Genomic DNA, 15,351 nt, shown 5'->3' with positions numbered 1-15,351 from the left:
TCATTTTCAACATTTTACTGTCATTAATATACCTTAGAGTTGTTGTGTGGATATAATAAGAAGGTCCCCCCCATTCTGTGTTGCCTAGAACTGGAGGTCTGAAAAAAAATCAGTAACATTATGAAGTACATCTCAGTGTCATCACAAAAATGTACTTCATAATGTTACTGTTTCTTTCAGACCTTCAGTTCTATAGGCAACACAGAATGGGGGGAGTTTTTATTATTTCCAGTGCACACAACTCCTGTCTTCAGTGTGTATATGAATACTCAAATGTGCTTTACATGGCTGGGCATGAGAAAACAAATAAAAACTACTTTATTGTGGGGGAAACAAAAAGGTGCGATTAATTTATCTGTAGTTAATCGCGATTAATCTTTCTGTAGTTAATTAATCTCGTTTAACGCCTTAAAGTCCCGGCCCTAATAGTATCAAATTCAGTTTATCCACTTTAAGCCTATATACGCTTTAATTGTGTGACTGCAGATGCTATTTAAAAAGAATCATGAACATTTTTGAAAAAGTTTGGAATATTTCTGAAACATTTTAACAACACATTGAATGCCTCCTTTGGTGCTTCTGCTTAAAGCAAACATTAAAAGTATATAGAGACTTGGCTGCCGCATGATGTCACAAGTGAAAGCCAAACATTGGTGGGGCTATAGCTCCCCTCAAAAATACAAGGGAGTTAGACAATGGGCTCCCCTTAAACCCTTATCCCTAAACTTATTTGCCATTTTTTACTATTTTAAATAACCTTTTTAAATAGTTCAAATAGCTGATCTACATGCTCACAACGTGTAGATGTAGAAATGATGATTTTCAAAATAGTAAAAAATGGCAAATAAGTTTAGGGATAAGGGTGGCGCGTGAAGTGGAAGACATTTCATTTTTATTAATTGATACTTCAGAGTGAAGTATCCATCTTATATCTGGATAGGAGCTTGGAGATCATTGTTAAACTTGGTATGAGGGAAATAGTCACAATGCGAGGCATTGTAAAGTCTATCAGCTATTTTCAGCACACAACACCGTTGATTCGGTGAAAACGACGTCATGGCACTGTGCACTCCAAAATGATAGTGACTGAGAGGAAACATGGTGGCAACCATTGGGGAAATTGTGGAGTATCTTCTAAAAGCATCCTGCTTCATGTCTTTAATTGAATCCATGTGTTTGATCTCAATGGAGAAACAAAGTATCATGTATGTAGGCTACTCCTAGGTCAGGTCAAAGTGGTCACAAAACATTTGATAGCAGGGTAGCTTATACATCTCTTACGGTGCCGTGTCAGCACGGGAGCAGTGCATGTTCGGACTAACGGGACTTCGGGTCTATGGGCAGTTTATGGGCAGTTCCCTCTCTTACAGCCAGGATCTCATTTGGAATCTGATCTGAAACTAAGTAGTTCTAGAAAAGCTCAGAGTACAATATTATTACAGATCTTGAACTGCTTTGTTTGATACACTATTTCGATTTTTAATAATCTTTATTACCAATAAATCAGTGTCTAAAAATATAATGTAGTTAGGGCTATACTGGTGATTTTTAGCTAATGAGTGAAGCCATACAGATTACAGACATTACACTGTTTCTCATCTTCAGGTCTGGCTGGGAACAACCAGGTCCAAATGGGCACTTACAGCTGTGTAAATCTGACCTGATCTGACTCATATGTATACACTCGAGAGTTAAATGAGGATTTTACACTGTAGATTGGGTTCAAATGGGAATTATGTGGCCTAATGCATATCAAACTGGTATGGGGGTCATTGAAATTAAAAAGGTTGAGAGCCAACTAAAGGGATATTACATTTAAAGTGAAAAAAACGTTACCTAAGAAATCTACAGCCTCATGCTGCAACTAAAGATACATTATTCCTTGCTGATTTGGGGCTGAGACAGATGCTTCAGAGCTATGAAGCCTTTTTCACTGGTTTGGGATTGGGATTCAGAATCTTAGATAGTTAGGCTCAGATCTTGGCATAATTATTATTATTTAATTGTTTACACCACACCGGTATGTACTGTATAAAGGCTATATTTATTATGCATAGGTGATGTCGGTACGGTACATACACATAACTATGGAGACTGACATGACTCATAATTCATTTTTATTTTAAATGTATTAATTAGGCCTTGTGTCCGTAGTGATCATAGCAGTTCTCCTCCTCTGGACCGTACTGCCAATTTGCCCTCCATGTTGTTGACCTGGAATAGGGAGTCACCAGCTGCTTCTTTTCATCGTAAGAAGTACTTTTCACAGTAAGAAGTTTCACTCCAGAGAGCGTAACTCATGCAGAGGTTCACAATCTTCCACAGTTCCCCTTCCCGCTGAACAAGCGCCAACATCGACTAGTGGAACTATAAGACTAATTGAGCGACCCGGAGGCACTGCTGCTGGGGCTCGAGCCCTGATGGGCCTCAGCATGTCGGGAGCCACAGGGGAGTCTTAACCAGCCAGGCTGGTTATGACTCACCTGTGACTCACGACACATGCGCGTGACTCACGACACATGCATTGCCGGTTAAAACTCACCCATGGCTCCCGACATGCGTTGCCGGTTAAAACTCACCCGTGGCTTCCCTGTGAGGTTAGGGCTAGGTTAGGGTGTCAGACTAATGCCTGTCAGACTCTTAGTACATTGGAACAAACACATGCACCCAATTGCAGCACAGCTCTGCTGCAGTCCAGCTGTCTGTTAGAGGCTCAGTCTTGTCTGTCTGGGAGTCTGCAGTGAATCTCAAACACTGGACTGATCAGCGCCAAATTTCTCGTGAACAAAGCCAGTTACAGTAGCCTATACAGTACCTCTGCAATCCCTCCGCCTGGCACCCCCACTATTGACCATATGCACACCGTGGCCATCTTGCCAGCAAGGTGGTAACTATAGCTGTAATTTCCCATTGACAGCCCATACATCCAAACAGAAAAGTCCTATCTGATTGTATTAAACAATGTCAAACTCACCAACATTGCAGCTGTATGAAAAGCTTGAATTATCCTCTTTCTATCTGCAAACTTTGTTTCATAAACATCCACCGTAGATATGTTATGAGCTACTTCCTTGCAGGTGATTTTGGTGTGAGTTTGGAAGTGCTCGTTGGATATCACTCGACGGCCCACCTGTTTTTAATTTGCACATAATGCAGGAGGTTGGTTTACTGAAAATGAGCGCTTCCAAACTCCAACACATAAAGGAATGTGCAAGGAATTAGCTCATACCATGCCTACGATAGATTTTTATGAAACAAACACTTTGCAGATAGGCCTAGGATAATTCAAGGTTTTCTTACAGCTGCAATGTTGGTGAGTTTGACGTCATTTAATACAATCAGATGTTTGGATGTATGGGCTGTCAATGGGAAATTGCAACTAGTTACCACCTTGCTGGCAAGATGCCGCGGTGTGCATATATATGGCCAATATAGTTTTGTACGTTTTGAAATACTCGGATGGGGCTGAGCCTGAAACCAGATTTTGACTGGTTTTGATTGATAAATATGTTGACTGACATAAATCATAAATGAGTGATGTCACAGGCTGGCCACTCAAGGTCCCAGATATACACCCAAGCTACACCATTCCCATGTGGTTCCAGACATGATTTGCTCTTTTTTTGTTTACAAAATGATAATAGGCCAATAGTGTAATGAGGATTTTATGCAATCGCACAAAAATAGAATGCTGCTTTGGAGCTTTGCAGAACATTTTCAACAATGCTTCTAAAGTGTAAAAGAAATGGCACTGGGACCAGACCAGCCCTATAGGCCCAAGAACGCACTGCTATGGTGACTAATATGCCATCTTCAAACACGGAGTTGTTTGGTTTCACTGTCAGGCATCAGAACGGCGGTAGGCTTTCTCCTTGGCTTTCTTCATTGCCCGGTCCAGTTCCGTCATCACAGGCAAGGAACCGTTGTACTCATTGGTCTGGATGGCTCTCAGCTTGTCCTGGTAATCCTCTGGCAAGCCGTTCTGCGCAGCCCCCATTACAATCACCTGGTAATGGAGGATGTTCAAATGTTCAATCAATCAGCCCCCATTACAATCACCTCGTAATGGAGGATGTTCGCTCTACTCATTATTCACAACATTAGTGCAAACGATCAAAAACATTCAAAACAAACTGCATGTCTACTCTCTACCTCTACCTCATTCCCTTTAGTATTTGAATGTCAGCAATTAACTTTTTTTTGTTTTGTTGCAGTTACGGATTCTAATAGATTGTATATTCTTTAATATTCATTCATTGGCAATAGATGTATAGTGACAGTTGCCATTCATACAGTATATCTGTCATATTCCATCCTGATTGGCTAAGTTTTGCTTAGATTTTCTTTGTGATCCTGTCATATAAATGCTCTACCTACAAAACACTTCGAACGTCGTTGTCTATTGGCTATTAACCGCTACTTCTACGATCAGTGTCAGATTTCATACCTGTATACATTACCTTTAATCCTCCCATTGAGAGCTAGTTGTACCAGTTATACCCTGACGTCATATGCTGCTACGATACATACGCATCAAACGGGGCATACGCTAAGTAACCACAGTATACCGCTAATCAACTTACAAATTACATATACATAGAGGCATTTCCTTTAATCCACCCGACACTGATCGACATATAGTACTTTGCAAGCAAGTAGGCACTCGACAGAGTGCAGTTCTAGTTAATATTGCTTTTTGTACTGGACTTGTAACTATTTTATTTCCTATAGAGAACCTGCCAGGTTTCAGATCCATGCAGCATTCCCTTCCCATGTCAAATTGAATCTTAAAATGTGGCTTTGTGTTCTATATCTAGGCCTAACACAAAATCACACCATGCGCACGTGCACACACACACACACACACACCCTCACACACACACACACACACACACACACACACACACACACACATGTGAAAAAAACATGAGTGACTCTCTCTCTCAGTCGTGCAACACACCACAAAGCTTTGGCCACAAAGCCACGCTCTCTCTCCCATTTGCCCTCTGTTTTTTGTTGTTGTTTTTTCTCTCAAGCCCGCGTGTTATCTGGTGCAGTCAGACGTGCAAAAGAACAACCTGGCAACGAGCGTTCGTTCACACACAGAACTCAACTGTGAACACTAGGATGAGACAGGCTGATCACACAACTCAGTGGTTCTCAAAGTGGGGTCCGGAGACGCCCAGGGGTCCTTGAGGGGATTCCAGGAAGTCTCCAGCAAAATTAGCTTGTAGATTGGGCTATTTTCCTTTGCTTACAAAATCCTTTCAAATGGCGTTCTGCAGCTATCAGTTTAGGGGGGGAAATGTTTGTGAATCACTGACTAATGCATCGTTGTATTTAAGCAATGACTCTGTGGAAACCAGATATTAGCTGGAACCCACCAATCCAGAAGCTTCGGGGAGTAAGGTGAGTAAAGGGCATGAGTAAACAGGCTCAAAAGGCCCATGACCTAGTGCCCTTGAGCCCCATTATCTACGCCATACAAAAACAATCTCAGTGCGGCGGCCGGCAAGCACCAGAAACAAACACCACAGCAATTGTTCTGTTTGCCATGACAAGGAGGGGGTGACAGAGATTCATTCCAAATGATTATGTCATCTATGTATGTTGTCATCTGTCACTGGTGGACTGTGATGTGGCTTTCCATCCATTTTCATCCTCTTAAATCTAATTCAGACATTCATAATTTCTTGCCAAAACACATTGTCTGAAAGAGTTTGCAACAAATCATGACACAGTGGGAGTGAGGTTTCAGGGAAATTAAACACTATAGGATGACAATGACACGTGAAATCAGGCTGGAGAACATGGCACTGTGCTCAAAGAGGCGAAACAGGAGGCGGTGGCGTTACCTTCATGTACTGTGGGGAGGGCGGGGCGTACACACAGCTGTTCATTATGTAGGTGCGACAGCTGAGCTCAGGTCCTCGCGTTTTCACAGACATCGCCACGGGGCTGTAGGCTCCGAGTCTCACGTTCTCCTGACTGCACACACACGTGTCAACACACACAGACACATGAAAGGGTTGTCATTCCCTGCTTGGCCGTTTGCCCAAGCCATGCGTGGAAGCTGCAGGGTTCAGCTGTACCTGTCTAGGGACTCCAGGTCGGACATGTTCATCCTCCAAACCACCCCCCACACCTCATCCCCGGGGCTGGTCTCTATGGTCGCCACACCCCCATGCCACCGGTCGCTGGCAAGGCCCTTGTGGTTCCCAAACACCAGCTTGTAATCCTGGAAAGAAGAGAAGGTATTAAGAGAAAGACAGAGATAAGAAGAGACAGATAGAGAAAGAGACACACAGAGAAGATGATGATGGCCACCCCATATGTTTCCCATCCTGTTGGATTTTCTCGGTTTGTGTGCCAGTGTTGCACACTGAAAACAGCAGTTCTACAAGCTCACAACTGCACAACTTGCAGTATGCATACATGTACATTGACATGTACACGTGCACGCGTGCGTGTGTGTGTGTGTGTGTGTGTGTGTGTGTGTGGGCGGCCACGCTTAGCGCGATCATACCAAGAGCCTGGCCACGCAGTGGACGGCGGCTGAGGGGTTCTTGAGCTGGAGTCTCTCTTTGAGCAGGTTACTGCCGTAGGCAAAGTACAGGAAGGTGTGGGGTTCTTCCATGATGCTGTCAGCCAGTCGTGCCAGGAGTAAGGCGAGCACCGTGACGAGGGAAGGCAGGGCGAGGAGGAGGGAGGAGGTAGAGAGATGCTGAGGAGAAAGGAGAGAGGAGGAGAAAAAGGAGGAAAAAGGAAGAGGGTCGATTATGGAGCGGACAAACCACGTTCAGCAGGAGGAGGAGGAGGAACGGGAGCAGAGGACAGATCATAGGCCTACGTCTTGTTTAGAGTGGTGGGATGTATTGTAAATTGCGTGGCCTTCTCTTTTATACTACACTGACGTGCCATTCTCATGCTAATGCACTGTGTAGTGACTGAGCCGTGCCCCCTAGGCCGCCCGCACAATGCAGCTCGCTGTATGTATGGGTTCAGCCAAGACCAGAATGTCATTCAGCTGGGCTACTGGGGGTCACTTTGTGACACATTTGCAGCACACCCCCCTCTAGTGGACAGTCAGAAAACACCACTGATAGTGGGATCGGATAGGGAACAAAGTAATGATAATAAATATTAATATTGACGACTTGTAATGTTGATTGACTGAATACTTATGTAGCTCCTATGTATTCAATTCATTAACATGACATGAAAAAAAACAAAATTCAATGTCATAATATGAAAACAGGAATTTTACAACACACAAACAAGGTGTGTGTGTGTGTGTGTGTGTGTGTGTGTGTGTGTGTGTGTGTGTGTGTGTGTGTGTGTGTGTGTGTGTGTGTGTGTGTGTCGCTGTAAATTGATATATTCTATTCTCCACACAAACACGTGTGGATAATTTAAAGCCTAGCTGCGATATCTATTTTATGAAATTATACTATACGTTTCGCTAGATGTCATCAGGGAACATGAAGACAATGCCATAAGATTAGCCTGGCTACTTGGTGTGGTCGGAGTGTTTTAGCCAAGAAGAACAAGACAGAATATAGGCTAAAAAAGGCTTGTTTTGGCATCTAGTGTTTTGGTCCTTGGCTCCTTGCAAACCGCGCCCACTTTATATTCCGTTAGTGGCCAATCGCAAGGAGCCGCTCACAGCCAACCATAACGTGCCCTGCTTCTTTCTTCCATCCACCACGAGTGGAAAAATTCCAAACATCACCGTTCACTGCCTGTGGTGTGGTTTGAGACGGATGCTTGTGCCTTTGTATAATATGTCTGTTTGTATTGCAACAGTTAATATAATAGTGCAATAAATCGGTAATTTTGGATAAATGTCGCATGGTCTAGCAAGCAAAATATCTGTCATCACAAATAGGCTACCGGAGAAAACACGTTTTGAGTGTTTACAACTTAAGCTACTTTTAATTAATAAACAGCGCGACCGTTTTCTTTATGTATTTCAGGGACCAGAGTCAACATTGGCACCGGTAAGTATTATACACTTTAAAATTAATTTTAAGTAGGCTAAAAACGTGAATCGAGTAAATTATTTATGATTTATTGCTGTTGCTTTGCATAAGCAAAAATAGACCTTTAACAATTGTAAATAGCTCTACATTCATGACAGTTGACACTATGTTGTCTGGGATTGAGACTCGTAAACGTCAATTGTCTTTGAATCATAGCCTATAGTCCTATATGATTCCAGCCTCCAGGCATCCTTCGATCGGTTGAGACTGATGCTCAGAGCATGTGTAAGTACACGTGACGTGAGCGGATGAGTGAGGAGAGAGATCATTCATGGGAGAGATTATGAAGAGAGAAAAAAAACCCATCTTTCCGTTGCCTTGGTTACCACGTACGCCATCAACAAATTACAAAAGGGCTCTTTAGGATGTAAAAAATAAAAATATATCTTCCTAAAGAGCCAATTTTGTTTTTATCTATCAAACTTTTCAACCGTATTAGGCCTAATTAACAAGTGGAAATTACTTGGGATATATTCAAATGCATCCTTTAACCATAATTCCGTTTTTATTTCCTTTATTTTTTTTAGGCACTGTTGTTGGTACCCTGTACAAAACAAGAAGCTTGGTGCCCTGAATGACAGGTGTGTTAAATTCAGTGCCCCATTATGTTGACAATCAATCTGTGCTTCTATTTTTGCATTATTTGAGAAACCTTACTGAACAGATGCCCATGCCAGATGGCCTATTATGTTATATTTAGTGTGATACAATTAGACAAATTATTTTAAAAGTTTTATCAGTAGCTATATTGACCTTATGCACATTGCTGCCATCTTGACAGCAATTAAGGTGCTAACTAAGTGTAACTTGACTTTCTTGCATCATAGAAAAATAAAACATAGAGGGAGGGGGGGGGGGGGGGGGGGGGGGGTAAGAAGTCATCACATCTTCAAGTAAGATGATAATACTCGTCCTATCTACTTCTACTTGTATTAAACAACGTCAAACTCACCAACATTGCACTAGTATACGAAAAGCTTCTTGAATTATCCTCTTTCTATCTGCAAAGTGTTTGTTTCATTAAAAGCCACCGTAGAAATGTTTTTCTGTCAAGAAATTGACAGAAAGGAGGCAAGTGAAGTGCTGGAGTTTGGAAGTGCTCGTTGAATATCACCCAACAGCCCATGCGTAGCACCTGTTTTGAATGTGCACATAATGCAAGAGGCAGCAGTAGTTTGCTTTACTGATAACGAGTGCTTCCAAACTCTGACACTTAGAAAAATAATCATCTGCAAGGAATTTCTTGACAGGAAGTAGCTCATAACATGTCTACAGTGGACTTTTATCAAACAAACACATGGCAGATAGTAAGAGGATAATTCAAGCTTTTCGTACAGCTGCAATATGTTGAGTTATGTTTGACCGTTCTGTTTGGATGAATGGGCTGTCAATGGGAAGTTGCACCTAGTTGCTAGCCTCGGAAACCCAGACGTTTTATTAGCACCTTGTGGAAAGATGGCAGCGGTGTGCATAAGGTCAATACAGTCGTATCTGCAAAGAAGCATACTTTATATCTTATCATATATTAGTATATTATCAGATGTATATATCTAATTTGTTTTATTCCTTGCACATTTAACATGAAGACTGTTGTAGCCATGTACTGTCTGTCTGTCTGTCTGTCTGTCTGTGTAACCATTCATTGCCTCTCATCCCCTTTGTTGTTTCACAGTTACAGAGGTGTATTCAGGATTCACAGTAATCACACATACTATGCGGCCAAGGTGCAATAGCTGATCTTACCCCCTTTGGCACATACAGTAGTACTTCTTGCATCCCTTTTTAACTCTTAGAGTGTACAAATGTGTACATTTTGTACACTCTAAGAGTTTTTAACACTTAAGATGAACCTGTCTGTAACCTCAGGCTCAGGCTATGCATGCATGATCCATGCTTGTCTGCATGGATCTGTCCCAGGGCAGGTCAGGGTCAACGGGCTGGACTGCCACCCTCCAGTCACATCCTCCAGATCACTGACCACAAAGGGGTAAAAGAACGATTCCGACCAACTGAAACGTTGATGTCATGATCATCCAACAAACTTCTTAAAAACGTCCACTTTCGCCGATTCTTTTGTTGCCCCCAGACTCCTACAGAATGACAAAAATCCAATGTGACGCTGATCATGTGCCGGGTAGCGGCTGCATGTGTAAAGGAAGATGTAGTTTTTAAGGCTGAGAACTGTAGTCAATTTGTAGGCGGACCTTTGTTTTCTTACTCATGAGTTCCTTTCCATTGTCAGTTGATGCTTCATAACCATTTTAAAGACTTTGGCAGATTTAACTGGAACTATCCTCTTCTTTTGTTTTATTTCTTAAATTAAAATAGCTACTATACCTACTTTAATGTTTTGTATAGTTTGTGGCAAGAACAATGCACTATAGGCTGATTAAAATGTTCAAATAGCTTGATTGATACAATACAGATCTTTACCCAAGATATTTTAGATCGAACTAGATCACTTACGTTTATTTGATTCAACAGAAGTCAATAAACACATTTTGTACTTTAAAAAAAGTGTTATTGTAATCTTTTGAATTGGAAATTATGCAGGAAAAATCATATACTGTGTGAGAGACAAAAAATTGTCAACATCACTGATTTTTTTTTGTCATGACACCTGTAGACTGTACTTGCCTAAAATCGCCTGTAGATGGCAACGCTATGCTGCATTAGGCACCACTTCAACAGAGTTTGAAGGATGATATAATGCTCTCATAATAAGATAAGGAAAGGGTTAGAATTAATAGGTTCATTAACACACAGGGTTAATGGTTTACACTGTAGTTAATTGCAAATTTGCTTTATTGTATGCAGTACTGTACGTATGAGGATATTACAGCATTCATACGTAACCACAAAAGCACATTCAAATGACATGACTTACTAGTGGAGATTAAGTTACTTTAACCCTTTCCCCTGAAAACCCAAGAATATTCTAGACTGTATCAGTGAGGGGCGCTCTTATCATTTTATAACATCGGAATTCGGTAATATGTTAATGTCCAACTCATGTTGCTATGATTAGGTGATGTAATGATGATGTAAAACAAACGGTGTAACAACAAACATTAAATTCTCTTTATTGTTAATGGGATTTAATGTTTGTGTTAGGTAGGGACAAAACAAACATTCATTTCTCTTCATTTTAAAACAAACAAACATTGAACTAAAAACAAACATTAAACCTGTAGGAGGGGCTAGCGCCCCTCAAAAACTACAAAAGGGTCTCATGGTTGCCATAATTTCTGGGCAGTTTTCACCTAACCAATACAACCCCTCCTCGGTTTCCCACAAGCTTCACAAGTTTCTCAAGCCAAGAACCAAGAAAGCTTGTTCAGGGTCCAGAGCCATTCAGAGACCCACACATTGGATCCAGCTGTCAGGGCAGTAAAAACCCAGTATATCTTGTTTACTGAATAACAAGTGAAGGCTAGTTCGGACCACTCGCACACATTTCCTGGGGCGCCCATTCACACTGTTTGTTGTCTCTTATAATGCAGTGATTCTCAAACATTTTAATGTCAAGTACCCCCCTCCCCCCCTTTGAAAAGATTTGGTGCCAGGGACCCCCATAAGAGATCTTATTTGTTAGATTAGATTAAGTAGATTAAGGCCTACTTTAGGTGAGGAGAGAGAAATGATCTGAATAGTCATTAGTAAATTATGATGTAATTCGTGCCAGCCAAGTATTTATGGTTTGTTTAGGTTAAAAAATAATCAGCAACGTCATCTCACTGATATAAATACAACTTGTAATACATTTATTTTTCATGGACATGAGAACATCAACATGACCCCCACAGTCTGGGTGCCCCTCTCTTCACATGAGTGTGATTTCTTTTTAATAGAGCTTATAAGTGGTACTGGTTAAACTTACCCATTTTTGTCGGGAACCCCGGAACACCTCCCAAGGACCCCCTGAACTCCTTTGAGAACCGCTTAATGAAATCTACTTACGTAAAAGTGAGAGAGAGAGCATCAGTGAGAGAGAGCGAGGGACAAGCCCGCCACGTCAACAGGGATCAGGTCTCAGGGGGCTGGTTTTTACGTAATGGTGTCTTTACATGACTCTGGGTACAACAGCCGTTAATTGTTCTTTGTTGACTGGGCAGGCAGGGGGGCGCACAGTCTCTGTTCAGGACAGCAGTTCAGGCAGCAGGACGTCAGAACCTATTATGATCTATATACATGGCAAACCGGGCTGCAGACTAGCGCTTTCCGGATCGTTCTGGTCTGGGCCCAGTTCCAGCTGCCCCTTGGATGTGAGCAGCCGAAGGGCCACTGTGGCGCAGAGAGAGACCAGTTCTGGTTTATAAACATGGGACAGACAGGAGGCTAACCCTGTGAGGGAGAGGTCTCACTGAATTCCACATCTGTCGACAAAACGACAGCCCACCTCCCTCCCTCCCTCCCGATTTTACACCTAGTCTAATGAATTGTTTCTCAATTTTCATGTCAAGGAGCTTTCAATTTGGCTATGGACCCCCATCTGAAGATGATGTTGTGCCAGGGACCCCTCCCTATAAAAGATATTGTTAAAATCTTTCAAATTTATTCAAAATGTTTCACAATTTTAGCCAAATTATAAATTACGGCTAAAAGGTTCTAGTTCACGCACGCACGCACGCACAGTCGCACGCACACACACTGGTGTAATACATCTACGTTCAGAAAGGTTGTTTTGTCTCTTAATGCACATTGTGTTTTTCAATGCTCAACTAGAACCCTTATGGAATTCCAAATAGACACGAGTTGGAGGGAATGCAAATCTGTGACAGAAAGTTGCAAATGTTTGGGTGTCCAGTCTGTCTGTGTGGGATTCGAGGGAACGTTTGGGTGTCCAGTCTGTGTGTGGGGTTCGAGGGAAAACAACTCTTCCCAGTTGTACAGCTGCATTGCGTGTCCCCCGCTGTGGGAGCCTCTCTTCCCCTGACTCCATCACTGATCACTGGTCACTGCTGTTTACAGAGTAGCCTCTCCAAAAAAACATGCATGGGCCCTGAGGCCAGGTTCCATCAGACTCCATGTGGGAGTCTTGGGACTGTGGCCTGCACTGGGCATGCAGGCCAAAGGCCTATAGGTTTACCCCCAAATGAATCTATGCAGCGTGCTGTTAATTTACCCTGAACGGCACTGGTTCTCAACATCTGCTCCGGCGATCCAAATGGACCCTTATAGGCCTGTAACTCTGAGAGTGTACAAAATACACATGGATCCGTCAGGGTCCACACTCTCAAAGTTAACTTTACACAGTTGCCAAGTTATCCAAATTGTGAATTATACGCAGATTGCGAAGAGTAGATTGGGGTCCCAGAGATAAGAAATTGTATCAAATGGGGTTCCGTGGCCTAATGCATATCAAACTGGCGGTTCTTTCTGGAGATTAAAAAGGTTCACTGATGAGAATATCTTTACTGTCTTTGCATGTTCAAATCTGGCATTGGCTGTATCAATAAATTGTTTCAATTTTACCCTTTGGTCCTCTTTGTATAGTCCCTGACAGACGGTACCCTCGATATTGGGTCGAATTCAACCACGGATAAGTGGGACACACAGCAAGTGTCTGCACGTGTGTCATTGCGCAACTTTTACCTCCATCTGCGAGTCAAGTGAACAGAGCCTGATCTTGGATGGTTGAATTTCATTATGAGAACATAGTGAGAATGAAGTAATTGTGTTGTTGTCAACACTTTGTCTCTAATTTCAGAAGAGCCACGTACCGTGTGTCAATTGATGTCATTCACTTTAACGTTTACAATATTTACATGCAGGCAATTGGCAAATATTGCTAGTTTTGTGTGTCCTTTCCTTCCTCGTCGAAAGCGCATTGTCGACAGTGCATTGTCACAGAGACAGGCAACGTTGAAATTGCTCTTTAGTTCACTATAAAGTCAATTAAATTATGCTAAAACTATCATACAATAAAGCTGATTCAGATTGATATACAGTATCACAGTTGATATACTGCACCAGTGGTTCTTAAAGTGGGGGTCCAGCCAGGAACCCCCAGGGTTTCCTTGAGAGGGTTCCAGCGTTCTTCTGTAGGAATTGTACAGTATACCCGTCCATATTTTGCAGCTCACCGTTGGGTCCTCCATGCACCCCTATAACTGGGAGACACTGTCATGAAAGTGGAATGGACTAAATAATTCCTAATCCTCATGTTTTCTTCAAGATTGTTTCTCCTTTCTCTCCTTTGTTCTCATAATTAACAATCCATTGTGCATGTTTTCATTGTGGACTGTTAGTGTGTGCCATGCTCATGTTTATGCACATGAAGCTATACTGTGATGATATAACTCATGATAACTGATAGACCTATAACTGTGTCATGAAATAACTATGCATGGCTAATGTAACTGTTTAGAACAGTTTGGATGCTGATAGTTGAGCAGTTTTTTGTCTCTCCTACAAGAAAAAATTCAAGTACACTGTTGAAAGATAAAGGAAGAAGAAGTCAGACAATATGAGAGGGTGACTTATTAAGTGTGCATTTTAATGTGTTTGAATTGAACCCTAAAATTAGGCCTAATTACTGAACAGGCCATAAAGGTCTGTTATCATATCCACACTTTCCGTAGAAAAGCAACTTATCGGGCAACAACCACATGGCTGGTCAAATGTCTGAGAGTACCTCAAAATTCTCCACAAGTAGACTACAACACTAACAGTTGCAGGCACGAATAGAAATGAATCTGAACTGTGAGTGTGACTGACAGCTATTATTATTATTATTAGTAGTAGTAGTAGTAGTAGGCCTAGTAGTAGTAGTAGTAGTCTCGGCCGGGAGCGAACCCGGGACATATCTGGAAGGCGCAACTGTACGTTACCACTAGGCAGCTAAAGATATATGTATAGCCTATAGTAGGTAGTAGTAGTAGTAGTGTTATTAGGCTAATATCATGACATAAACATACTTTACTTTTAACTATAGCAAACACAATAACAATATGGGGGCCTAAAACCTTCAACTTTTCTTTTCACCTTTAGGACTTCCATAAAGGCATTATTGATATTGAAAAGTAATAGGCTATTACACTACATCATCTTGACACAATTAGCCTCTGTTAAATAATCACGGCAAGTCAAAGCATGGCTGTGCTTCTCCCATTCTTTTGGCTCAAAACAAACAGACCTTTAAAGGAAAGTGGACTGAGAAGTTGAACTGTCAGTAGAGGTTAAACACACCTTTGAGGTTTACAACTTCAAACACCATCCAATCAAACATTCACCTGCCTTATCTCGGCACAAGCAATTAAAGCAACAGGCAGCCAGACCCTCCCTCTGCCTCCTTGACAAGGAGCTC

At 41.9% G+C, this 15,351-nt stretch overlaps 1 protein-coding gene across 1 annotated transcript; it reads right to left on the bottom strand.

The window, feature by feature from the left end:
- Window positions 1-3,841: 3,841 nt before the first annotated feature.
- ggctb (gamma-glutamylcyclotransferase b) lies at window positions 3,842-6,637 on the bottom strand (the record flags this gene model as incomplete). Its single annotated transcript, XM_083761542.1, has 4 exons — window positions 3,842-4,006; window positions 5,856-5,988; window positions 6,093-6,238; window positions 6,527-6,637. The coding sequence occupies 4 exons, from the start codon at window positions 6,635-6,637 to the stop codon at window positions 3,842-3,844; spliced, it is 555 nt and encodes a 184-aa protein (XP_083617668.1).
- Window positions 6,638-15,351: the final 8,714 nt, after the last annotated feature.

This window comes from Protomyctophum parallelum (assembly GCF_964188405.1).
Source record: "Protomyctophum parallelum genome assembly, chromosome: 3".
In the NCBI taxonomy this organism is placed as follows: domain Eukaryota; kingdom Metazoa; phylum Chordata; class Actinopteri; order Myctophiformes; family Myctophidae; genus Protomyctophum; species Protomyctophum parallelum.
Note: the sequence above shows the minus strand (reverse complement) of the source record. Positions and strands in the feature narration are given on the sequence as shown.